At 35.9% G+C, this 21,138-nt stretch overlaps 2 protein-coding genes and 1 pseudogene across 4 annotated transcripts; 2 read left to right on the forward strand and 1 right to left on the reverse strand.

Annotated features, from left to right (window-relative positions):
• The first annotated feature begins 1,274 nt into the window (after positions 1–1,274).
• LOC110761589 (uncharacterized) lies at positions 1,275–15,419 on the forward strand. Of its 3 annotated transcripts, none has more exons than XM_088252052.1 (21): positions 1,275–1,603; positions 1,776–1,835; positions 2,466–2,522; positions 3,495–3,629; positions 5,086–5,148; positions 6,886–7,062; positions 7,841–7,972; positions 8,959–9,025; positions 9,158–9,357; positions 10,015–10,199; positions 10,810–10,882; positions 11,092–11,166; positions 11,254–11,364; positions 11,529–11,571; positions 12,798–12,891; positions 13,592–13,694; positions 13,796–13,891; positions 14,043–14,075; positions 14,534–14,651; positions 15,003–15,087; positions 15,173–15,419. In XM_088252052.1, the coding sequence occupies exons 1-21, from the start codon at positions 1,520–1,522 to the stop codon at positions 15,294–15,296; spliced, it is 2,115 nt and encodes a 704-aa protein (XP_088108178.1). In that variant the 5' UTR covers positions 1,275–1,519; the 3' UTR covers positions 15,297–15,419. The 3 variants fall into 3 exon arrangements, with proteins under 3 accessions (XP_088108178.1, XP_021819778.1, XP_021819779.1); XM_021964086.2 differs by having other exon boundaries at positions 3,558–3,629; XM_021964087.2 differs by lacking the exons at positions 1,275–1,603; positions 1,776–1,835 and adding an exon at positions 4,116–4,203 and having other exon boundaries at positions 2,463–2,522; positions 3,558–3,629.
• A 100-nt stretch (positions 15,420–15,519) lies between these two features.
• On the reverse strand, positions 15,520–16,559 carry LOC148294919 (uncharacterized; annotated as a pseudogene).
• Positions 16,560–18,091: 1,532 nt separating this feature from the next.
• On the forward strand, positions 18,092–20,631 carry SCL3 (scarecrow-like 3). Its single transcript, XM_021964091.2, has one exon. It carries the CDS (start codon positions 18,932–18,934, stop codon positions 20,354–20,356), a length of 1,425 nt encoding a protein of 474 aa, XP_021819783.1. The 5' UTR covers positions 18,092–18,931; the 3' UTR covers positions 20,357–20,631.
• The last annotated feature ends 507 nt before the right edge of the window (positions 20,632–21,138 follow it).

Consider the following 21,138-nt stretch of genomic DNA (forward strand, 5'->3'; position numbering starts at 1 on the left):
CAATCTTCAGCCTTCATTCCACATCAGCTTTGACACATCGGTTGGAGTGTGTGAGATGTTATTTCTAGCTGTTAAATTTCTATGTGGCACTTTTGACATATCGGTTGGAGATGCTCTAAGTCCAAAAAAACACATTAAAAAATTTGAAGTATGTTGATTAAGTAGTAATGGTATGAAATTCTTCTCAACATGGGAAGTGTATACTATGAGTTAAGTATTTCATTTTCAATGAAACTCTCTCCTACATGGGAAGTATATACCCATGAGTTAGGTATTGCATTTCCAACCGATTTGCTAAAATGCCAGGTGGAGTTTTAACGGTAAAATTTGACATCGTAAAATGCACCAACAGGAGTTAATGTTGACAAGGATTTGAAGGCTGGCATTTGAACGTTATTGACAGCAACCAAAGTGAGGCGTCATTTCTTATTTTAATAATTTTTTTTACTCGAGGGTTTCATCTCACTATGAAAACAAGAGTTGTTCTCTTTTGTCTTTAATTGAATTTTTTACTCTTTCACATTAATGTGTGGCTCCAATTTCAATAAAATAATAAAATTGACATATTAGTTGGAATAGGATACTGGATGTCAGATGCAACATCAACAGTCAAAATCAAATTTAACATTTTGAATTTTACATTTTCCTTGAAAATGCTCTGAGAGCAAGTCCAGCGGCACAATTTGTTGGGGGGAGTTCAACCTGAGTTCAAGCCCGAGTTTGTTGACATTAGTAGCAAAAAAAAATTAAAAAAAATCTAAAAAAATACAAAAAAATTCAAATTTTTTAAAAAATAAATACTTAGTCATATTTTTCACTTCCCACACCAAAATTATATACAAATTTATCTTCTCATATCTCATGTGAATAGTTGTTGCCATGACAATTGATGGAAACACCACAACCTTTTGCAAGGGCAGCCACTATTCACACGAATTGTAGTTGCCTTAGCCCCCACTTGCCATGGCAAAGGGCAAACTGCTGGAAGTGCTCTTAGTATAGATAGGCCCACAAATTATTTATAAAAAAAATTAGAAGTAAAAAAAAAATGTCCATCTTTCTCTCTCATGCCTCCTCTCTTTTTTCTAATTACCCAAGCAAAAATAAAAAAGACAACAAATTAATCAAATTCTAAAAAAAAAGGGATCAAACCCATAAAAAAACTTGGTAACTTTAAAATAGTAAGTGAAAATCACCGAAATTTTTTTAATTTTTTTAATTTTTGGTCTGAACCGAAAATTTTATTTAAAATGAACAAAAGCGATTTCTTTTAACAAAAGTTGACCCTAGTGGTGCTAAACCGGGCCTTGCGGCCCGGGCAGACGAAGGGATTCGGAGTAGCGTTCAAGTTCGAATCTGCTCCCATATAAAACCCTGGTGGCGCTCTCTCTCTCTCTCCCCCTCTCCCTCTCCCTCTCTTGCTGAAGCTTAGTTCCCTTCTTCAGTTGCTACCAGTCTCTCTTCCATTTGTCTAAAGAAATCGCTCTTTTTCTCTGTCTCTGTGAGAGAAGAAGAGAATATGAGCAGTTGGAAGAGTCTTCTTCTTCGAATTGGCGAGAAATCTCCCGACTATGGCACCTCCTCCGACCCCAAAGAACACATTGTTCGTACCACCTCTCTCTCTCTCTCTCTCTCTCTCTCTCTCTCTCTCTCTCTCTCTCTCTCTCTATGTATATGCGTTTATTAAGAGTTTCAAAACCCTACTTCCCTTCATGTTCTCAACCTTTTTCATTTCTATGTAGTTTGGTTTGTTGATTATTGTCTTGGATGTGCAGGAAACTTGCTTTGGCGTGCTTCGCCGAGAACTGGAGCACTCTCCCAACGAAGTTTCGCAAGTAATGCTAATTTTCTTTTGTTATCTTTCCATTCCTACATCCATTTGTAAATGCACACATACATTGTACAAGCTCCAGCTCCCTGCATTTAGGTTATAATAATTTCTTTTATTGATCGTAATTATGTAGAGAAATGTTGATGAAAAAGAAAAGAAATATGGAGTCTTCAAGTTTTCGTATGAGTTTGTGAAAATAAAAAATCAGAGCTAGGATATAGGTTGGGTGGAGGTTTTTAGCTTTTGCTGGTTTTGATTTTAATATAAAATCTAAACATCTCCGACGAAAAAAGTAAAAAAAAAAAAAAAATTTATTCTTTCGCAAAACAAATAGGTCAGTTGATATGGTGTTCCGTTTACCACCAGAGATGAAAGAAGGGAAGAATTTAAACTTCTCACGTCTTCCACCATTTCCACTTATGAGAATGGAATGGAAAAGAAAGAAAGAGTAGAGAGAACAGCTTGCTATTCTTTTTTCTGGAGAGAACTTCATATTTTCCATTCAAACCCAACACAATTGTCTCTTTAATATAGAAATTGGAGAAAGAATAACATACTCATAGATAGTTGTTGTTTTTGCATCATAAGTGCTTCTGCTGTTATACACATTAACTTTGTCTTTTGCTCCTGACAGTTCCTTCTCCAGTGTGCCGAACAATTACCTCACAAAACTTCTCTTTATGGGACAGTGGTACGGTGTATAATTCTAATTCTTCATTTCTGCTGGTGTTTTTCCTTTCGTCGCCATAGCATGCAAATGCATGTACATAAATATTTACATTTGCAATGGTTTTTGTTTTTCACTTAAGAATGGTTTGTTTGGCTTCCTCATTATGTATACATATGCATAAATGTTTCTTTAGTAGTAAACATGTTAAATTTAAAAGATAAACTTTTTCTTAGACAACAAGTTTGAACTTTGAATGTTATTAAATAAGCCTTGAGACTGACTTTGACTAAATTAGAAGGTTCCATTTCTGATTACATGAGGATCAACATATATAGTCACTGTAAGTATTTATCTAGGGCACCATAAGGGTTCTACGCAGTTGTCAGATCATGAACTATATTAGCACAATCACATTGTTAGCATATACTACAGAAAAAAAGCATACAGAAGAGTGCTTTGGACTTTGGTGATGCAATGTTTGGAATTACTGGTTGCTGAAGAACAACTTTACTATTAGTTCTTGAATCAGCCATCATTAATTTGGAAATGTAGGGGTTTAAAAAAATATATTTTGAAGAACTTTTTGATTAATTGCGTTGTATTCAGTGATCTTTTTGACTAAAAGTAAAGGTTAATAATAACATGTGGATGCACAAATCTAAATGAAGGGTTTTAGCTCCACCAGAGTGATCTTCGTTGCATGGTGCATGTTGCACCATACATGGTGGATTCCTATACTGTGAAAATACAACAAAAAATCGAAGAGAATACAACAAAAACTACAGTGCGCACTGGTTTAATGTAATGTCTATTAGGAGTGTCCTATTCTGTACCACATGTGTATAGTATGTTGTATTTTCTATTATTAGTTATCTCAGAGTCTACTGTATGCATGTCTATAAAACATATAACTTACAATATGCGTGTTCTTGTATTTTTGTTTCTTCTAATTTCTTGAGCTATAGTTGTTTCTTAAAATAACCATCTGTTTAGTTTAATGCCTCAGGTTCTTTATTCAGTCACTTACTCTCTCTCACTCTCTCTGCCCCCCTCCAGATTGGCTTGTTAAACTTGGAGAATGAGGAATTTGTTAGGAAAGTAGTGGAGAACACTCAAAGTAATTTTCAGGTGAGTGAGTGCATGGTTAAAATGATCTGCATATATGTTTCCTTACAATAATTTTATCTCTGGCATTTCAGAAATTTACCAAATGTTGCTTGGTTTTAATGATCGATCTTTGACCTGATATATGTCATATTACATCTATTTTCTTTAATTGACGCTGTACATCATAGAATGCATACACCTTGCATATTTTTCCTGTGCTGTTTTGTCTTCATTTTTCTTTTATTATTGCTGCTGCTGTTGTTGATGATTACAGAATGCTTGAATCTTCTGTCTGTGAAAGGACTGCCAAAAGAGTTTAATTACTTTGAGTTTGGATTTGTCTTTGACTGTGATAAAAAAAAAAGGGTCAGGCCTGCCACTGATAGATTAAATGGAAGTGCCCTCTTAGTTGATGACTGTGATCTTGAATTAACCTGAGTTTGCATTATGCATTTTCTGTAATCTAATAACATATACCTGGAAATAAGAACATGATATGTTCTGTAGGACAGTACCTCTATAACCTTCTGAAGAGACAGGAGTCCAAACCTGGTGGATGAATCATGACCCGTGTATCAGAGTGTGATTAACAATGGTATGAGTATTAGTTTGGATTATTTCTCATGGAAAGGTCAATACTGGTGATATGGTTTAGAAGAGAAGATCTTTGTTTGCCGTTCTGTCCTTTGATTTACTATGCGTAAAATTCAGGGGGAATGTGTGCATAACTTAGTTTTGCATTGCCCAGTAGTTCCAGTATTGTGTTCTGCCTCTTCTTTGCTAGAGAGGCACGAGGTTTTGGGTGCTGGGAAGAGGGGTGATGTGGACTGATGGCTGCATTTTGGGTAGTTTAGTGGGAAAAGAATTGTAAGGTATTTGACAGATCTATGGGTGAAGACTGAGGCAGTAGTAGTGTTATTGGATATAGTTTGTTTTGTGCATCTTTACGGGATTTTGTTCATACTGAATTATGGGAAATTTGGTTCTTTGCAATCTTTTCAGACTGGAAAGCTGCTTTTGTTTAGGAATTATAGCTGTGATTGTATTATTTGGTTTCATCGTTTGATACTTATATGCTCCGTCCTTAGGGGATATCTTATCCTCCAAGGTTTGTAATAATGCAATTTGAGCTGCCCATTTATGTTGGTTCCTTATTTATAAACAAAAGGAAAGAGATAAGATCGAGTGAATTGAAATAGTGGGATAAAACAAGTGAACATCTTGTCCTATTAAGTTGTACTTTGGTTTCTTATTGAAAAGAGAGATACGAATGAGTGAATTGCAATAGTGGGGTTTGAGCTGCCCATTTACTGATTAGGTTAATGAGATTATTTTATTTGTGTATGATGCTATATTTGAAAATAAAAAACTGTTAGATGGTTATTTTCATCTTCTTTTGATGTATCCTTCATTGTTTTTATTGATGAATTTTTAAAAAATGATCTCATCTTTTTTGTTCTTTGTGTTTGATTTCCAGGATGCCTTAGATTCTGGAAATTGCAACAGGATTCGTCTTTTGATGAGGTTCCTGACTGTTATGGTATGTATCATGTTGCTACTGGTCTCTGATATGAAATTCAGGAAGAGATTGAGAGCACAAGAATAAAACCACATTTTATCTCATTTGTCATAGGCCTTAGTTCTTTCTTCACTTACTCGGGAAATCTTTCAATTGATCGAAATGTGATGGTTGTCATTCATATGCTGTCAACTTAAACTTAGGGACATTTCTTTCCACGTTTGGCTCTTCATTTAGATACAGTTGTATCTTGGCAGCAGTTTCTAGAAGTTCTTTATTAAAAAAAGGTGTGAAAGAAAGCAATTTTTAAGTTTGTTATTGAGATCGTGTACAAGGTACAGAATTCTAAAGCTTCATCTCCTACTCCCTTTTGTTCAATTTTCTGTTTTCCATTGTTTTTGCTTCCGCTAAACTACCTAAATACTCCATTCACCCATATCCTACATCAATGAATAGAATAGGACATATAAATGAAGTGTTAGCTTTTATATTTACCGATGATAACATTGAACTTCTACCCAGGTTAATACTCAACAACTACTACTACTACTACCCACATTATTTTAACCAAAACACTATCATATCTTTCCCAATTATCTCCACCAATATTAAGTTTTGGTTTTCCCCTCCCCCTAGTACCACTTGATAATTTTTGCTCTTTAGAATCTCTTCCCCCTACTACCACTTTTCCTCATCCTGAATGGCTATTCTCAATTCATCCTTCTGCCAAGGTATGATGTTCTCTTGGCAGACATAGGTGGCCAAATCGTGATTTGGACTTTACATCCTGACAAAAATCAACCTGATCAATGTTTCAGATTCAGAGTCTGGCAAGCTAGGAAGCACGGATACGCTGGTTGAGGTGCGTATCCCGTGTCCGATACGCTGGGGGATATGATACGCTGTGGACACGTACGGATACGCAATGGATACGTATCCGAATCAACGGATACGGTCAACAACAAAAAGATACGCGTATCTGACATTACAGATACGAGTATCCGATGTTTAGGATACGCGTATCAGAAAACGTCTCCACTTCTTCTTCTTTCAGATCTTCCTTCTTCTTCTATCTAAATAAGAAGCCCAGATCTTTCTTCTTCTTCTTCATCCGGCGGTGCCCCCACTCATCAATTCTTCTTCTTCATCCTTAAGAAGCCCAGATCTTCCTTTTTCTTCTTCATCCAGTGGCGCCCCCACTCATTAGATTCTTCTTCTTCATTCTTCATTGTCGGCGCCGTCGGGTTCTCTTCTCTATTTTCATTTTGTTTTCTCATGCGTGCTTCTCTGTTCTGATTGCTGGTCTTATCCTTTGGACAAAAGGATTTTGTTTGTTTAATACTCACAGTTTCACCCACACCCCACGTGATCGCTGATCTTATCGTTTTAACAAAAGGAGTTTGTTTTGTTTGTCTTATTAAAAGTAATGATATTATAACCAAGTGGAAGTATGTTAAAAGTAATAATATTATCATTTTTATGTTATTTAAAATATGTTTTAAATTATATATATTGTTATTTTTATGTTTTTATATATTTTTTAAATTGCCGTATCCATGACGTATCGTATCCTACATTTTGGAAATTGACCGTATCCCCGTGTCGTGTCGTATCGTATCGCCGTATCCGTATCCGTGTCCGTGCTTCTTAGCTGGCAAGAGAACATTCTTTATGTATATATACACATGTATTCCTGCATGAGTGCCTTACTAAAGATATAATGTTTTCCTTTATGGTAACTTTCTTCTTGATCTATAGATGTGCAGTAAAGTTATCCATCCCAGTTCTCTGGTGGTTGTCTTTGAGACATTATTATCATCAGCTGCAACAACAGTTGATGAGGAGAAAGGGAATCCCTCCTGGCAATCGAGAGCTGACTTTTACATAACATGTATTTTATCATGTCTCTCTTGGGGAGGAGCAGATCTCATTGAGGTACTGTTATAATGGTGCTTGATTAACAGAAAAAAAAAAGTTGCTCATAGGTAGCATGTTGGCAATGTATTTCTCACAATACAAAGCTTATGTGCCTCCATTTAATTTTTAATTTTCGAAATATTCCTATATTTTATGTCTGCTTATGGACCTCATAAATTGTTAAGGTTTTGGTCTGTCGCTAGAAGTATGATTTATTGGGAACTTATTAGAGTAAAGATATAATTTGTTGCCTTCTTACTATAAATTTTTATTGTAAAATACTCTAATAGAAAGTAATTTAGAGCATTAAAAATTACAGTAAATATTTACGAATTCTTCTCCCTCTCTGTTTTCTTTTTTCTTTTCCTTTTGGTCTGTCTGTCTGTCTGTATCTGTCTCCCTCAGTTGGCCATAACAGAAACGATAAAAAAGTTGAGTCTTTACAAATTATGTGTCTTATTTTCATTCCAGCCACGTACTTTTAAAATGGAATAATTGACTGTGTTCTTAAGTGGTGTCTCTGTGATGTTTTTGTGCTCGATCTGAACCTGAAAAGTTGATTTTTTTTATTCTGGCACGTAAGGATGTACACTGTCACATGTTGTAGGTATGTCAGAGGGCTTTCTGTTTCTCAAGCACATCTGACACAGTGGCCCTTTAGTCATGGTCAAGCTTCATAGGTGGCAAGGCTATAGTTGTTTTACTCTTTGGTTCAACATTAGGCTTGCATTTTCTATTGTCCGTTTCATTATTAATTTAAATATATCAATCATGATTTGTTATTGTCTCTCTGCAGCAAGTCCCTGAGGAAATTGAGAGAGTTATGGTCGGTGTTGAAGCTTATTTGAGCAAAAGAAAGCGTGTTTCTGACACCGGGTTGTCTGCTTTTGAGGATGATGATGAGAACGTGAGAGAACCTAATGATAAGGTATAGCTTATTAAATTTGACATCATATTCCCTTTTCTCTGTAAACTTAAAATATCATTTGGTGATTCATTTTTGAATGTATCCCAGTATCCTGGAAAATGTTGGCCTTTTAGTTTCTTAGCTTCTAGTCTGCAGGAATGGACTGTGATTATGCACTCTGAAGTTGAAATTGTGTTAGAGATGGCCTAGTGATGCTTGTGTGGAACTTCCCTTTTAATCTATTTTGTATTCCTTTCATCAAAAGGATATTAGTAACATGTTTCCGTTTTCCCCATCCTGTTTGAACTTTATTAATCGTTGTTTTGCATTATTGATCTTCAATATTGAAGATAATTTATTTGAGTAATTTTTTGCTAATGAGTAGTTATTAACGTATTTCTTTTTAATTTTCTATATGTTAATTGAACCTTCCCTCCACATGCATCAAAATCTAGTTTTGTTATTATTTAGTTCAAATAACTTTATTATAATTAATTGGAACTCATTTTCTTTGTAGGGCCCACTTAAAGCATATTCTTGATCCTCTATCATAGGCTTTGTTTTCTAAGTTATTGAATATCATATCCTTCATTAATTTTCTTTGTTATATGACCTTTTCCCATACTTTCATAACGCGACTCATCAAATTAATTCCTCTATAATTTCCACATTTGGTCACTCTCTCTCTCTCTCTCTCTCTCTCTCACACACACACACACACACACACACACAAATAAATTGGTACTATGTTCCCTTTCCTTCACTCATTCGGCATTGTACCGTGATTTAAAATTTTATTAAAATTTTTGTTTGCCACTCAAATCTTACATTTCCAAGAGTTCTCCACGCCACCATAGCTATTTTACGTGGTCCTTGAACTTTAATTTTCCTTGTCTTTCAATACATTTAACATGCTCCACATTGCTAGTCAACCTGTCTCTTTTTCATTGTTTTACCATGTAATGTAATTTTATCCCAATCGCTCTTTTCTTAATCTTTTCTGGTAGGATTTCTTGGAAGATTTGTGGGGCCGAATACAAGTTTTATCTAGCAATGGATGGAAACTTGATAGTGGTAATGATCAAATTTCCCACAAATTTCATTTAAAGTAAAACTTCATTGTTTGATCGACATTTGTTTTTATCTTATGTTTTGTCATGATTTTTATTTCACTGTTTGATCAAATTCTATGTTATCACTTGGTAGTTCCGAGACCTCACCTTTCATTTGAAGCACAGCTAGTTGATGGAAAGTCTCATGAGTTTGGACCCATCAGCTGTCCTGACCAACCTGATCCGCCTTCAACAATTTCTAGTATAACGTGTGGTAAACAAAAGCATGATGCAGAGTTAATATATCCTCAAAGGATACGAAGGCTGAATATATTTCCTGCAAGTAAAACTGAGGTACTTTGCAATCTAAGAACTTAATTCTCTTCTGTGTAAACCAGTATTTTCAAATGCATGCAAGTAAAAGAAATTTCTTCTTGCAATAGCTCTTGGATGATTTATAGTGTAATGCTCCTGTTCAAACTATTGAGTGTTTCTAAAACTATTTTGTAATCCATTTACATGATGCATACTTGAAGAAATTTGTTCCTAGTGTTTATTACCATTGTTAGATCTGTTTAGTATGTAGTCTAATTATCTGAGGAAGTTTTTAAATAGTGTCACGGTTTAGATAAGGGCGATAAATTAAGATGTATGACAACAGAGCTGAGAATTTGGTGGCATCTGGTACTGGTACAGTTGAGTTCCTGACTTTAATATAAGTTTTAAATGGAAATACTATCTGACATAATTGTCATTTCTACGTTATTATTTATTTGACCGACTTGGAGTTACTAACTTATATGATATCCACTGCATTCTTGTGTTTCTGCTTCTTTAAGTGCACTCTTGAAATTAATTGTGACTTACTTTCTCATTATAATTTTGCGTAGAATTTTAATTTGGTGATTGACTGTCACCGAAATCTTAAGAATGTACATAAATATTTACATTTGCAATGGGGTTTTTTTTTTTTCACTTAAGAATGGTTTGTTTGGCTTCATTGTTATGTAGATGGAGCAGGAAGAGGATGACTTTGATGATGAGCAGGAAGAGGAAGAAGAATCAGAAGATGAAGAGGAAGAAGAAGAAGAAGATGGAGAAGAGGAAGAGGAAAATGGTGACGGTCAAGATGATAATAAAGATGCTGAGATGGAAGAACTTGAGAAAGAATACGTGAGTCTTCGTCATCAGGAGCAGTAAGTTTGTTATGCTTTTTGTTTTTGTTTTTACGTTTTAAGTTTGTTATGCTTAATTAGAATTAAGACATATACTCTATTGGTATGTGTGAGTATATGCTACTGTTGATTACATTGACGTTCTGCATCAAAGTTTCAAACTATTTTAACGCTATAATATTGCATAAAATTGCATTTTCATTGAGCACCTAAATAATATGAAAGTTGGGGGGACACGATGAGGAAATTTAGTATTAGGTTGAAGTAGTCATTAAATAAATTACATAATTCGTGCCCATATCTACGGAAATTGAATACTAGGCTAAGTTTTAGTAACTTTTCAATTTAGTTATTGTAAAAGGACAAACCAACAGGAACATGCATACATAAGCAAATCCTAGTAAAAAATGTATTTAGGCCTGTATCCGGGTTATATTTAGTTGTATGTGTATGCAAGTTGTCGATTCTTGATAAACAACAGAAGAATACATACCGAGACATATTTTGAAGTTAATTTTTGAACTAAATTATATATATATATATATATATATATATTAATCTCAGCTGAAATATGAAGTTAATTTTGTTCTTCATTTTTTCTTTCTTTCTTTCATTCTTTCCTTCCATGCAGAGATATTTTAAAGAATCTAAAGCATCATAAGGATGAAGATCTTCTTAAAGGTCAAGCAGTGAAGAACCAAAAGGTGTGTTCTTTGCAAACAATGGCTCTTTTAATATCCACAAAATATGTTTTATTTGTCAATGTGAAATTATTGTTCCTCATTTAATACTTCTTTTTATGTGTCACCTTAAAGTTGACAAAAGGATTTATATAGCGAATTATAATCTGATTGTTCTTCATTCTTACCCTTGTTTCTATGTTTTTTTTTTTTTTTTTTTACTTTGTCGGAAGGCTCTTTGGGACAAGACTCTTGAGTTCCGATTCTTGCTTCAGAAAGCATTCTCAAGTTCAAATAGATTACCACAGGTCTGTTTCAGCAGTTTTCCTTTTCCCGTTTTCCTAGCTTTTTGTCATGTTAAAATATTATGTTCATACTTGAGAGGTTATCTGCAGGAGCCAGTTAGGTCTTTATTTTGTGATTCACATGAGGGTGTCAATGCAGCATATTCGGATCTAGTTAACTCATCAAAGAGAACTTTGGATTCTCTAGTGGAACTAGAAGAGGTATGACTGTTATACAAATTTATAATGTCTACCTGGTATTACTTGGTGGTTACCTTCATAGCTTGTAGTAATATGTTTAGTAATTTATACATTATTATGGTTTGCTAATATTGGCATCTGTGTATACTAACATTTATCACATCATGTTACTTTTCTTGTTACAGGCTTTACTTGAAAAGAACCCATCCATTGTTCAAGCAACAGATAGTATGTATAAACTACATTCATCTTACTTTTGTATTTATTTTGTAATGCAAATTGGCCCTCTACATCAGTGTGGATAAACTACCATTTTCTGTTAACAATTGCCAATATGTGAAAGGTTTTGCTATGCTTAGTGTATTCTGTTTTCTGCGTTTGAAGTTTTTAATAGCCATTTTGTTCCTCGTAAAGAGTGTTTAACTTATAAACAAACAATTAGCTAAGATAGAGTTAGATCTGATCAAATCGAACTTTAAGGAAATGCTTCAAGTTTCCTCCCTTTTATATGATTGTGGTGTTCCACAAATTTGAGAACTTCCCCTGCAATAGTTATTCACTACAATTCAGAGTATAATTAGTCATATTATGTTGGTACTAAGTTAGTTACTACTAAGGATGTCAGGGTGTCAATTGAGAGGAATGCTATAGCCCACAATACAATTGGTAGTTTAACGGATAGCTATAGGTCACGATCAAAGTATACTACCAGTCGTCTAAGTACAGGTGGAATAGCTCATTGTGGAGAAATCTAATACAATTGTTCTGCTGGGAGTGCTTATTCAACTTAATTGATTGCAGGGGGGAAAAGACAGAGAAATGATAGGGAACCGTAGCCAAGTGGTTGGAGTGGGCTCAGCCATTTCCCAAGCTCAGTCCAAAATGCAGAGCATTGAGCTTGAGCTCGAACCAGCTCAATTTTCAAATCTAAATCTTTGCCCTTCAGCTTTGGGTCAGCTGAACTGGAGTGATGTTTGCGCTGAGTTCTGATCGAGTTCGAGTCAGCCCAGTAGCTGATGGTTTTAGAGCCTATTAGGTGTGAAATTTAGTGTGGTCCTGTTGGTATGAAAAAATAGTTGTCTTTAACAAATTTTAGACACTTTGTGATTTGATTACAGCCTTCAAGGTAACTTCACTTTAGTCACCACTCCAGGGGCAGGTATTTGTTACAATGGTCAAAATTATAGGCATAGAAACCAAATCAGATTGGGCCATGTTTTGGTTGATATGAGGGTAGACCAAGATCAGCCTGAATTTCAAATCTGGCCTAAAAAGTCAGCCCAAAATCCTTCCAGCTTTATCATATAAAGCTTAGTCCGATTAAGCCAAACAAATCTGACTTTTGGGCTACCTTAGTCTAATTGACTGTCCTAGTTTGTGCTATTTTCACTTTCATCAACTTCATACTGCCGTGTACATTTATTGCTTGTCCTAATATGTTTCCTGTTCTTAAGGTGAATCTGCTCGGTCAAAGCATTCAGAATCATCTAATAACGTTGATGCTGATGGTGATGAGGATTGGTCATGGATTTCTCAGTTGCTTTCAAGGTACTCGGATAATATTCTAGATAATTTGAGAAGAAGGATCATACTCTGCATATGCTCTTGTTTTATTGAACTCGATCTGAACTTGTGTAAAACTGAATATATTAAATTTTGAGTTCATGCAATACCTTGCTGATCCATTTAGAGCAGCAAAAAGAAACTTGAAATTCTTATCCTTGTTTTCTTTTGGAATTTCTATTAAATGGTAGATTCAAGTATCTTAGTATTTTTCTCTCTAACTCAATACTATAGTGTATATAATTTTTATATTTTTTTATTAGGTAGTTGACAATTAATACCTCATTATATAATGTTATGAAGCTTTTCTTAACTGTTACAGATGAGATGTACCAAACAATAGTATTTAAAGTCGGTTGATATTTTGAATTCAACTTATGGAAGTGAAGTATATTAGTATGTTTGCTAAAGGGGCCGGCAAAAGACCAAGAAATGCATTTATCTTCCTTAAAAATTCTACGGTGACATGTATACACTGAGATGTAATTATACTCGTGGGAAATTCTACTGTCAAAAATCTTATACTAGCAGTCATGCTGCGACAACTTCCTTTGCATGATTTATGGCATTTTGTTCCACTATGTTGTTCAACATTTCATTATTTTGTGCATTAAAAGATTTTAATGCAATTCATTCTATAAGGGTAACTTTGTCTAACTAAGACCTTTCATGTTGTATCTTGTAGCATAGCTACTTTTAGAAACAAATCAATAGACAAATGGCAGAGGAAGACACAGGTGACCACAGGTGCTGCTGCTATTAAAAGCCAGCTGCATGCTTTTAATCAGGTTTGGCCCTATGATCGAACTTTGTAATCGACCCATGAGTGGACTTATAGCCATGCTTAGCCAGATATTCAACAGGAATGAATTTTCCTTTCCAATTGCAGAATATCAGTGAACAAGTTGCTTCTTATATGAGAGATCCAAGCAGAATGGTTAAGCAGATGCAGATGAGGCGATCGGCAGTTGGTGTATTTGGCATTGTAAGATACTAAATCTTCCCTCTAAATTGAGTTCCCAAGGTTGCATGGGCATGCTCAGACAGAATTGTGCTTCATTTATAACATCATAACAAGATAGGTTTTTCTTAATTTTGTACATCTAGTAATTAATACCTGACATATGGATGGGCAGGTTCCTGAGGGGGAGAATACTCCAAAGGGAGAGGTAATCCTACTCTTCTGAATATAATTGGCTTCACTAATGCTTGCTAATTTGAGGACCAATCTGTAGATTACATCACAATTTAATGCCCCATGGATTTTAAAGTTTTCCCATGTTGCAAATGAACATCTATTGTGTTGGATGGGTGCCAGTTTATAAAATGCTTGAACAATTTTTGGGTTGTTTGGGGTGTTTTCTTCAATTTTCTTCACATGGCACCAGTGCTACTTCATGAGTTTGTTCCTTTGACTGCTATATACGAATGAACCATGCCATCTGTGTGTGTGAGGGCTGTTAGTTTTTTTAATACTCATCATGCGTCATTAGCCTTAATTGTATCTTTTAATTAATATTTTGCTTTGTTTGCCACTTTGATGTGCTTGTGAGGTTTGCATCAATTTCCTCCTTGATATGTCATGAAAGTGCACAAATTGATTAATTTTATTCCTTTACTCTGTTAGGAGACACAATGTGATGTTGGTGCACAAGCTGATGGCGACCCAGAACTTTTAGACGACTCCGAGTTTTACCAGCAATTACTGAAAGAATTTTTTGAGACAATTGACCCAACATCTTCTGGTAAAACTATTGGGGCATCCCATACTTCATACATGAATCTTTTAAATGTGCGCTTATATGGTTATACTCAATCTTTAAGAGTTCCTGTAGTTCAAAACAACAAATGCAATCAAATTGCATTGAAAAATTCTTGCATTTTCAATTGTTTATTATTGTATCTCCCCAAGTGGTCAAAGTCAATAATTTCACTGCATTTTCTCCATTATGGTGGGTTTGGAGCTTAGTCGATCCTCAACTCTATTATTCAAGTCGCTAGAACGTTCAAAATAGAGCGGTCTGACATAGTTGCTTCCTGTTATTGCCAGCATATTATTTAATGATTCTGATTTTCCACTATTTGGTTTTCCACAGAGACGGCCTTTTATTCTCTGAAAAAGTTGCATACTAAGAAGAGGAAGATTGTGGACAGACGAGCCTCTAAGAGTCGCAAGATAAGGTATCAGCAGTATAGGTTAATTCTTTGCTTCCCTATGTAGACCTGCTATGATTTGTTTTGGAAATTAATAAATATGCTTTTGCAGGTATAATGTTCACGAGAAGATAGTAAATTTCCTGGCTCCGGAGCGTATGACCCTTCCCACTATGGTTCCAGACCTCAATAATTTGTTTGGGTTGAAGAACCAGAAACGAGCTTCTGTAGTATAGCGTATAGGTCTTTGGATCCAAGCTCTGAAATTTTGTTTGTTATTTAAATGATTCCCTGGAGCGTTCTCATCCATGGCTAGATTAACAAATCTGCAAATAAATTCGCACAATATTGCAATTAAACCTGCAAACTAAACCCAGAACCACCACCTCCAAACCCACGAACCCAAAATCCTATTTTTATTTTTATTTTTATTTTTATAATTTAGTTTATTTTGGAAATAGTTGGAGTAAAATCATCAAATGCGTCAATAAACAAGTATGGTCCATGGATCAACAGGACACAAACTGGATCCTCAACTCCTTTGCGTGATAGCAATGTTCCATACGTACTGAAACAACAACTTGATCGCCAACTTCTAAGTGCTCATCCTTAAACATCCAGTGGCTTAACCATATCATGTGTCTTCTCCTTCACCTGGGGGTTGTGGTACCACTTCAGACCCTTGCTCTTATTTCTGACTCTAGTAATATTATCGAAAAGAAAACCAGAGCCAGAACTCGCATAGACAGCACAGACGATCAAGCCTTTAATTTTGTGATCATTTGAGAGAGAGAGAGAGAGAGAGAGAGAGAGAGGCGCACCTGGACGAGACTCCAATCACCCTTTACTGAAATAAAAGCTGGTTTGTGCATCCGAATGGGTGCCATGGATTCCAACAAGTTGCACAATCCCAAGAGGTTGATCATTTCTTCATCAACACTACCAATGGTTTGTAACTTGTACATGTACTGCCACTCAACTAGGTTGTAGTTGCGATCAAGTGCGTATGATGACACTGACGAAAACGATTTATATGTTATTTTCTCCAATTATATGCAATCTCTGATATCCAAGTGGGATAGTTTTGGTAACCCTAGAAGCGATTTGAGAATCGTACACTCATTTAAAAAGAGTGCACAGCCTTGTTAATCCTTTGATACAATTTGGTAGGCTACCAATTGGATTATTCCCTGGATTTAGTCTCTACAATGAGGAAAAATGACTAAAATCCATAGGAAATGCATCATCCTAAAGATTGCACCCCCAAAGACTTAATTCCACCAAAGAGCATGGTAAAGAACCCAAGATACTCGAACTTCTAACCATAATTCACTTATCGGAATTCCATCTGTCTCAACCACTTTTAACGAGCCCATGTTCCTCAACATCTCAATTGAAAACTCATTAAGATTTGAGCAACCAGATATAATAAATGTTTCAAGTGATTTTAGCATACAAATGTTCTTGGGAAGCATCCTGATCTTTTTGCAATCTTTCATATTCAAGTAAATAAGTCTCTCTAGGTTTCCAATGGATCCATGGACATAAATCAGGCTTGTGCAGTCTACTAGAACCAACTTCTCTAGATTTGGGCAATATGAGAAGTCAATGGTTTTTGTAAGGGAATGAGAAGTTTGACATAAATCAGTCAATGGTCCTTGAACAAAATAAATGTGAAACTTCATAGAAAGCAAAAGAAGCGAAGGCATGTTACATTGTCCTTGTTCTTTAAAATATTACAACAATTAAAGGGATAACCAATCTCTAATTACCTTTTGCCTTTTACCTTTCACATATATGCTTGCTATTTTCTTCTTGGTATTTTTCAACAACTTTGATACACCAAACTTATGATATCCCATCATCTTTAAGGTCATAAAAACTGATGACACGCTCTTTAACGTGCATTGTCAACATGGCACTTCATGATTGGAGTTATGTACATGTATTTGAGTACTTGGCACACACTCAAGGACATGACATGGTATGTTTCAATTCAAATATTAAATCATCACTACTTTTACTTTTAACATAACTAGTAAAATAAAGGACTGGTTTAAAATACCTTCGTGAAAAACAAAAAATAAAAAGGAAACAACGAAAAACTCACCTATACTATTTGATGTTGTTTACTTTTATTTGTAATATATTTTCACAATACGTGTATCTATATATATAAAGCAAAAGTCTTTAATAATATGCGAAAAGTTCTTGTATTAAAAGTAATAAATATATACGTACGTAATCGAGAAATGTACGGAAATAATGATATTAAGTTCTTATGTACACAAGTGCAGGTCTAAAAATTTCAGCATGTTTTCTCGGCAAGCAAATATGGTTGCAGATGCTCTGACTATCAATCTCCAATACAACGATTTAGTTCTCTAATCTTCCCTTCTCTGTTTCTAAAAAAGTCAATTTTAATATTCGGAATGTAGGGATCTGAGAATTGAACAACCTAAAACTTTAAGTACAAAGATAAACGCTCAACCACTTGAATTACAATCCCCTTACGAAATATTTTCAACAATGTTAAAATCAAAATAAATTGGAAGTGTCTAGGAGTCATCCAGATGTGCCACCCCGGGAGTCCCCAAGTAGGGATAAACTTATCATGAACTTTTGGTCTGTTGCCTAACCTCCTTGTCTCTTTGTCTTAATATAAAGGAGGGTAATACCAAGTGTATGGTCATGGCCATTTGGGAAAAAAACAAAATGGGGTTTTGGAAGCACATTGGGAGCTTTCTTGCAATTCCCACACTTACCCCACTAGGAAACAAAACTTGGGGCCTTGTTTGTCTTTGTTAGGGCATGTTTGGATCCATGCAACCTTTGGGAATATTAACAAGTCTTTGGGCCAGCTTTGATTCCTTATCCACCTTAGGTAAAGACAAAAAACAAATAAAGTGGGGGAGGTTTGGGAGAGAGAAAGTGAGGGTGAGAGAGAAAATAAGACAGGTTTTAGAGAGAGAAATGAAAATGAAATGATAAAAGAAATTAAAAAAAACTGCTACAGAAGGCTCATCCTCTCACAAATTCCATGTTCTACTTTGGACTGCAGGACAACAAAACAATAACGACAAAAGGACTCTCCCACGCATTGTCGACAACGTTGCCATGAAGTCCTGTCCTCCAAAGCTCACAGCTTTTAATTAAGATCAATTGAGCTAATAAAAACAGAGGAAACCCAGAAGAAGCCCGCATCAGCTCTGTGCATAACGAGGGATTGAAGAGGATCTCCTTTGAATTCTCATGGGATTCTTCATGGGTTTTTGATCAATTACAAAACCCAGTAAGGATTTGGCTCATCTTCCTTCGCTTGGTTAGTTCTGGTACTAGTTTGTTCAGCTGCTTTTGTTGGTTTTCTCTATTCTCTTCGTAACTGCTTAGCCCTTAGGTGACATCTTTTGTGAATTTTATCTCACTTGATCAAAGATTTCTTAGCCAGGTTAGCTTGTCTAGCTTTTGGTTCAGAATAAATTGCTGATAATTTTCTTTGATAACGGATTCCCTCTTACTGATAAATTCGAAACCCCCTTTCCGATAGTTTGGTCTGTTCTTTGCATATTTATTGTGAATTTGTGATACATTCTTTAAATTCTTAGCCTTTTAGGTGCTTTTATAGAAAAGTGCTCTGGTTCTAAATTACTTTTATTACCTATTGTGAATGCCTCGTTGAGAGTAAGCATTTTTCTGAAATTATGTATTCATGCAAATTTGTTTCCTGCATGAGCAGTAGAATATTTCCTTAGAACTCTTGGACTTATCTTATCACTTACCAGTTCCATTGTGAAGTGATATTGATCTTTCTCTTTCTGTTGACACTCATCTAATTTTGTTCCCCAATTACCAAATCCTTCTTGTTTGTTATATGACACCAATGTTTCAAGACGAAGGGTCATCATCTGCAACTTCATCTCCTCTCCAATTCTTTTCCATGATGTCGCTTTCACCTAGTTTAGGATCACCATACCCATGGCTTAAAGAGCTAAAATCCGAGGAGCGGGGTTTGTATTTGATCCACTTGTTGCTCACTTGTGCAAATCATGTTGCCACGGGAAGCCTTGAAAATGCAAATGTTGCCCTTGAGCAAATTTCCCAACTCGCCTCTGCTGATGGTGATACCATGCAGCGGATTGCTGCATACTTCACTGAGGCTCTTGCTGATCGAATCCTCAAAGCTTGGCCTGGTCTTCACAGGGCCCTTAATTCCACTAAAATATCTTTGGTTTCTGAAGAATTTCTAGTTCGGAAAGTGTTTTTTGAGATGTTGCCATTCCTAAAGGTGGCTTTTGTGCTTGCAAACCAAGCTATTACTGAAGCCATGGAAGGGGAAAAGATGGTCCATGTAATTGATCTCAATGCAGCTGAACCTGCACAATGGATTGCTCTTCTTCAAGTTTTAAGTGCAAGGCCTGAAGGTCCACCTCATTTGAGAATTACTGGTGTTCATCAACAGAAAGAGGTGCTAGATCAAATGGCTCATAGGTTGACCGAGGAAGCAGAAAAACTGGATATCCCTTTTCAGTTCTGTCCCATAGTCAGCAAATTGGAAAATCTTGATATGGAAAAACTTCGCATCAAAACTGGTGAGGCTCTAGCTATCAGCTCAGTTCTTCAGTTGCACTCCCTTTTGGCGTCTGATGATGAACTCTTGAAAAAGAAATCCCCGTTAGCATCAAAGAGTTCAAGTGGAATTCCCATGCCAAGAGTATTGCAAATGAACCAAGGCACCCTGGGTGAGTTGCTAGAGAAAGAGATGGGCAACGGGTATAGTGCGAGTCCTGACTCAACCTCATCATCGCCACTATCTTTGACTGCTTCGGTGAAGTTGGATAGCTTTCTTAATGCATTTTGGAGCTTGACACCAAAGGTGATGGTAATAACCGAACAAGATTCTAACCATAATGGCTCCACTCTAATGGAGAGGCTATTGGAAGCTCTGTACTCATATGCTGCATTGTTTGATTGCTTGGAGTCTACAATGGCGAGAAATTCAATAGAGAGACTGAAGGTGGAGAAGATGCTCTTTGGGGAGGAAATAAAAAACATTATAGCTTGTGAGGGATGTGAGAGGAAGGAAAGACATGAAAAGCTTGAGAAGTGGATTCAAAGGCTTGATTTAGCTGGGTTTGGAAATGTACCTTTGAGCTATTATGGAATGCTGCAGGCAAAGAGGTTGTTGCAGGGCTATGGTTGCGATGGTTATAGAATGAGGGAAGAGAATGGTTGTGTGTTGATTTCCTGGCAAGATCGACCCCTATTTTCTGTCGCAGCTTGGAGGTGCAGGAAGTAGAATATGGAACATTGTCATGGATCTCATGGTGTTTGAGTTTCTCGTCTAATTACGAAGAATTTTGTTCATCTGCAAGTGAATACTGCTAGGAGTGATACAAAGGCCCTCGTCTTACCCAAAAGAAAGGAAAAGAATGCTGGCCCTCTTGTTTATGTGTTTACATTTCATTTGTTTAATCTTCTTTTTTTCATTTTAATTCTAATTGAACTAATACTGACCTTTGGTCTTTGTGTCTATATGCCTAAGTTGCTAATGGAGTTTGTTGTGTTATGATATACTTTTTTCTCTCTTCTGTCTAATAGAAGTACTTCAGTTATTTGAGAAGTATTTGTATAACCTCATGTTTAGCTTATCTCTGTGTGTGTCCAAGTGGTGCCTGCAATTTCAAGTAGCATGGTCTTAGACTGAATGCCTTTTAACATTTTATCGATCCAGTTATTCTGGTTTCGGCTATATCATGTAGCATTGTTAATGTAATTGTTCTCCAGGGGAGCCTCATAAGCAATTGGTGTGTGTCCATTTGGTCCCTGCAACTTCATCAAAGCAACTTTCTGGTGTGGATTTTTAAGTCATACGCACGATGAGAGTGAAATTTTTTTTGTTTCTCCTTTTCAAACAACACAACCAACTCTCGACGACGATGAGATTTGAATTCAAAGTTTCATTCAATTAAGTGAAGACTAAATGTCACTAGGCCAAATGGTTGTTGTGGGGGAGAGAGAGAGCACAGGAGGTGATTAAAAAGGATTGTTGGATTTAGTGCCTTATCTTTTGCTTGGTTA

This window comes from Prunus avium, chromosome 4 (assembly GCF_965620075.1).
Source record: "Prunus avium chromosome 4, drPruAviu1.hap1.1, whole genome shotgun sequence".
Lineage (NCBI taxonomy): Eukaryota > Viridiplantae > Streptophyta > Magnoliopsida > Rosales > Rosaceae > Prunus > Prunus avium.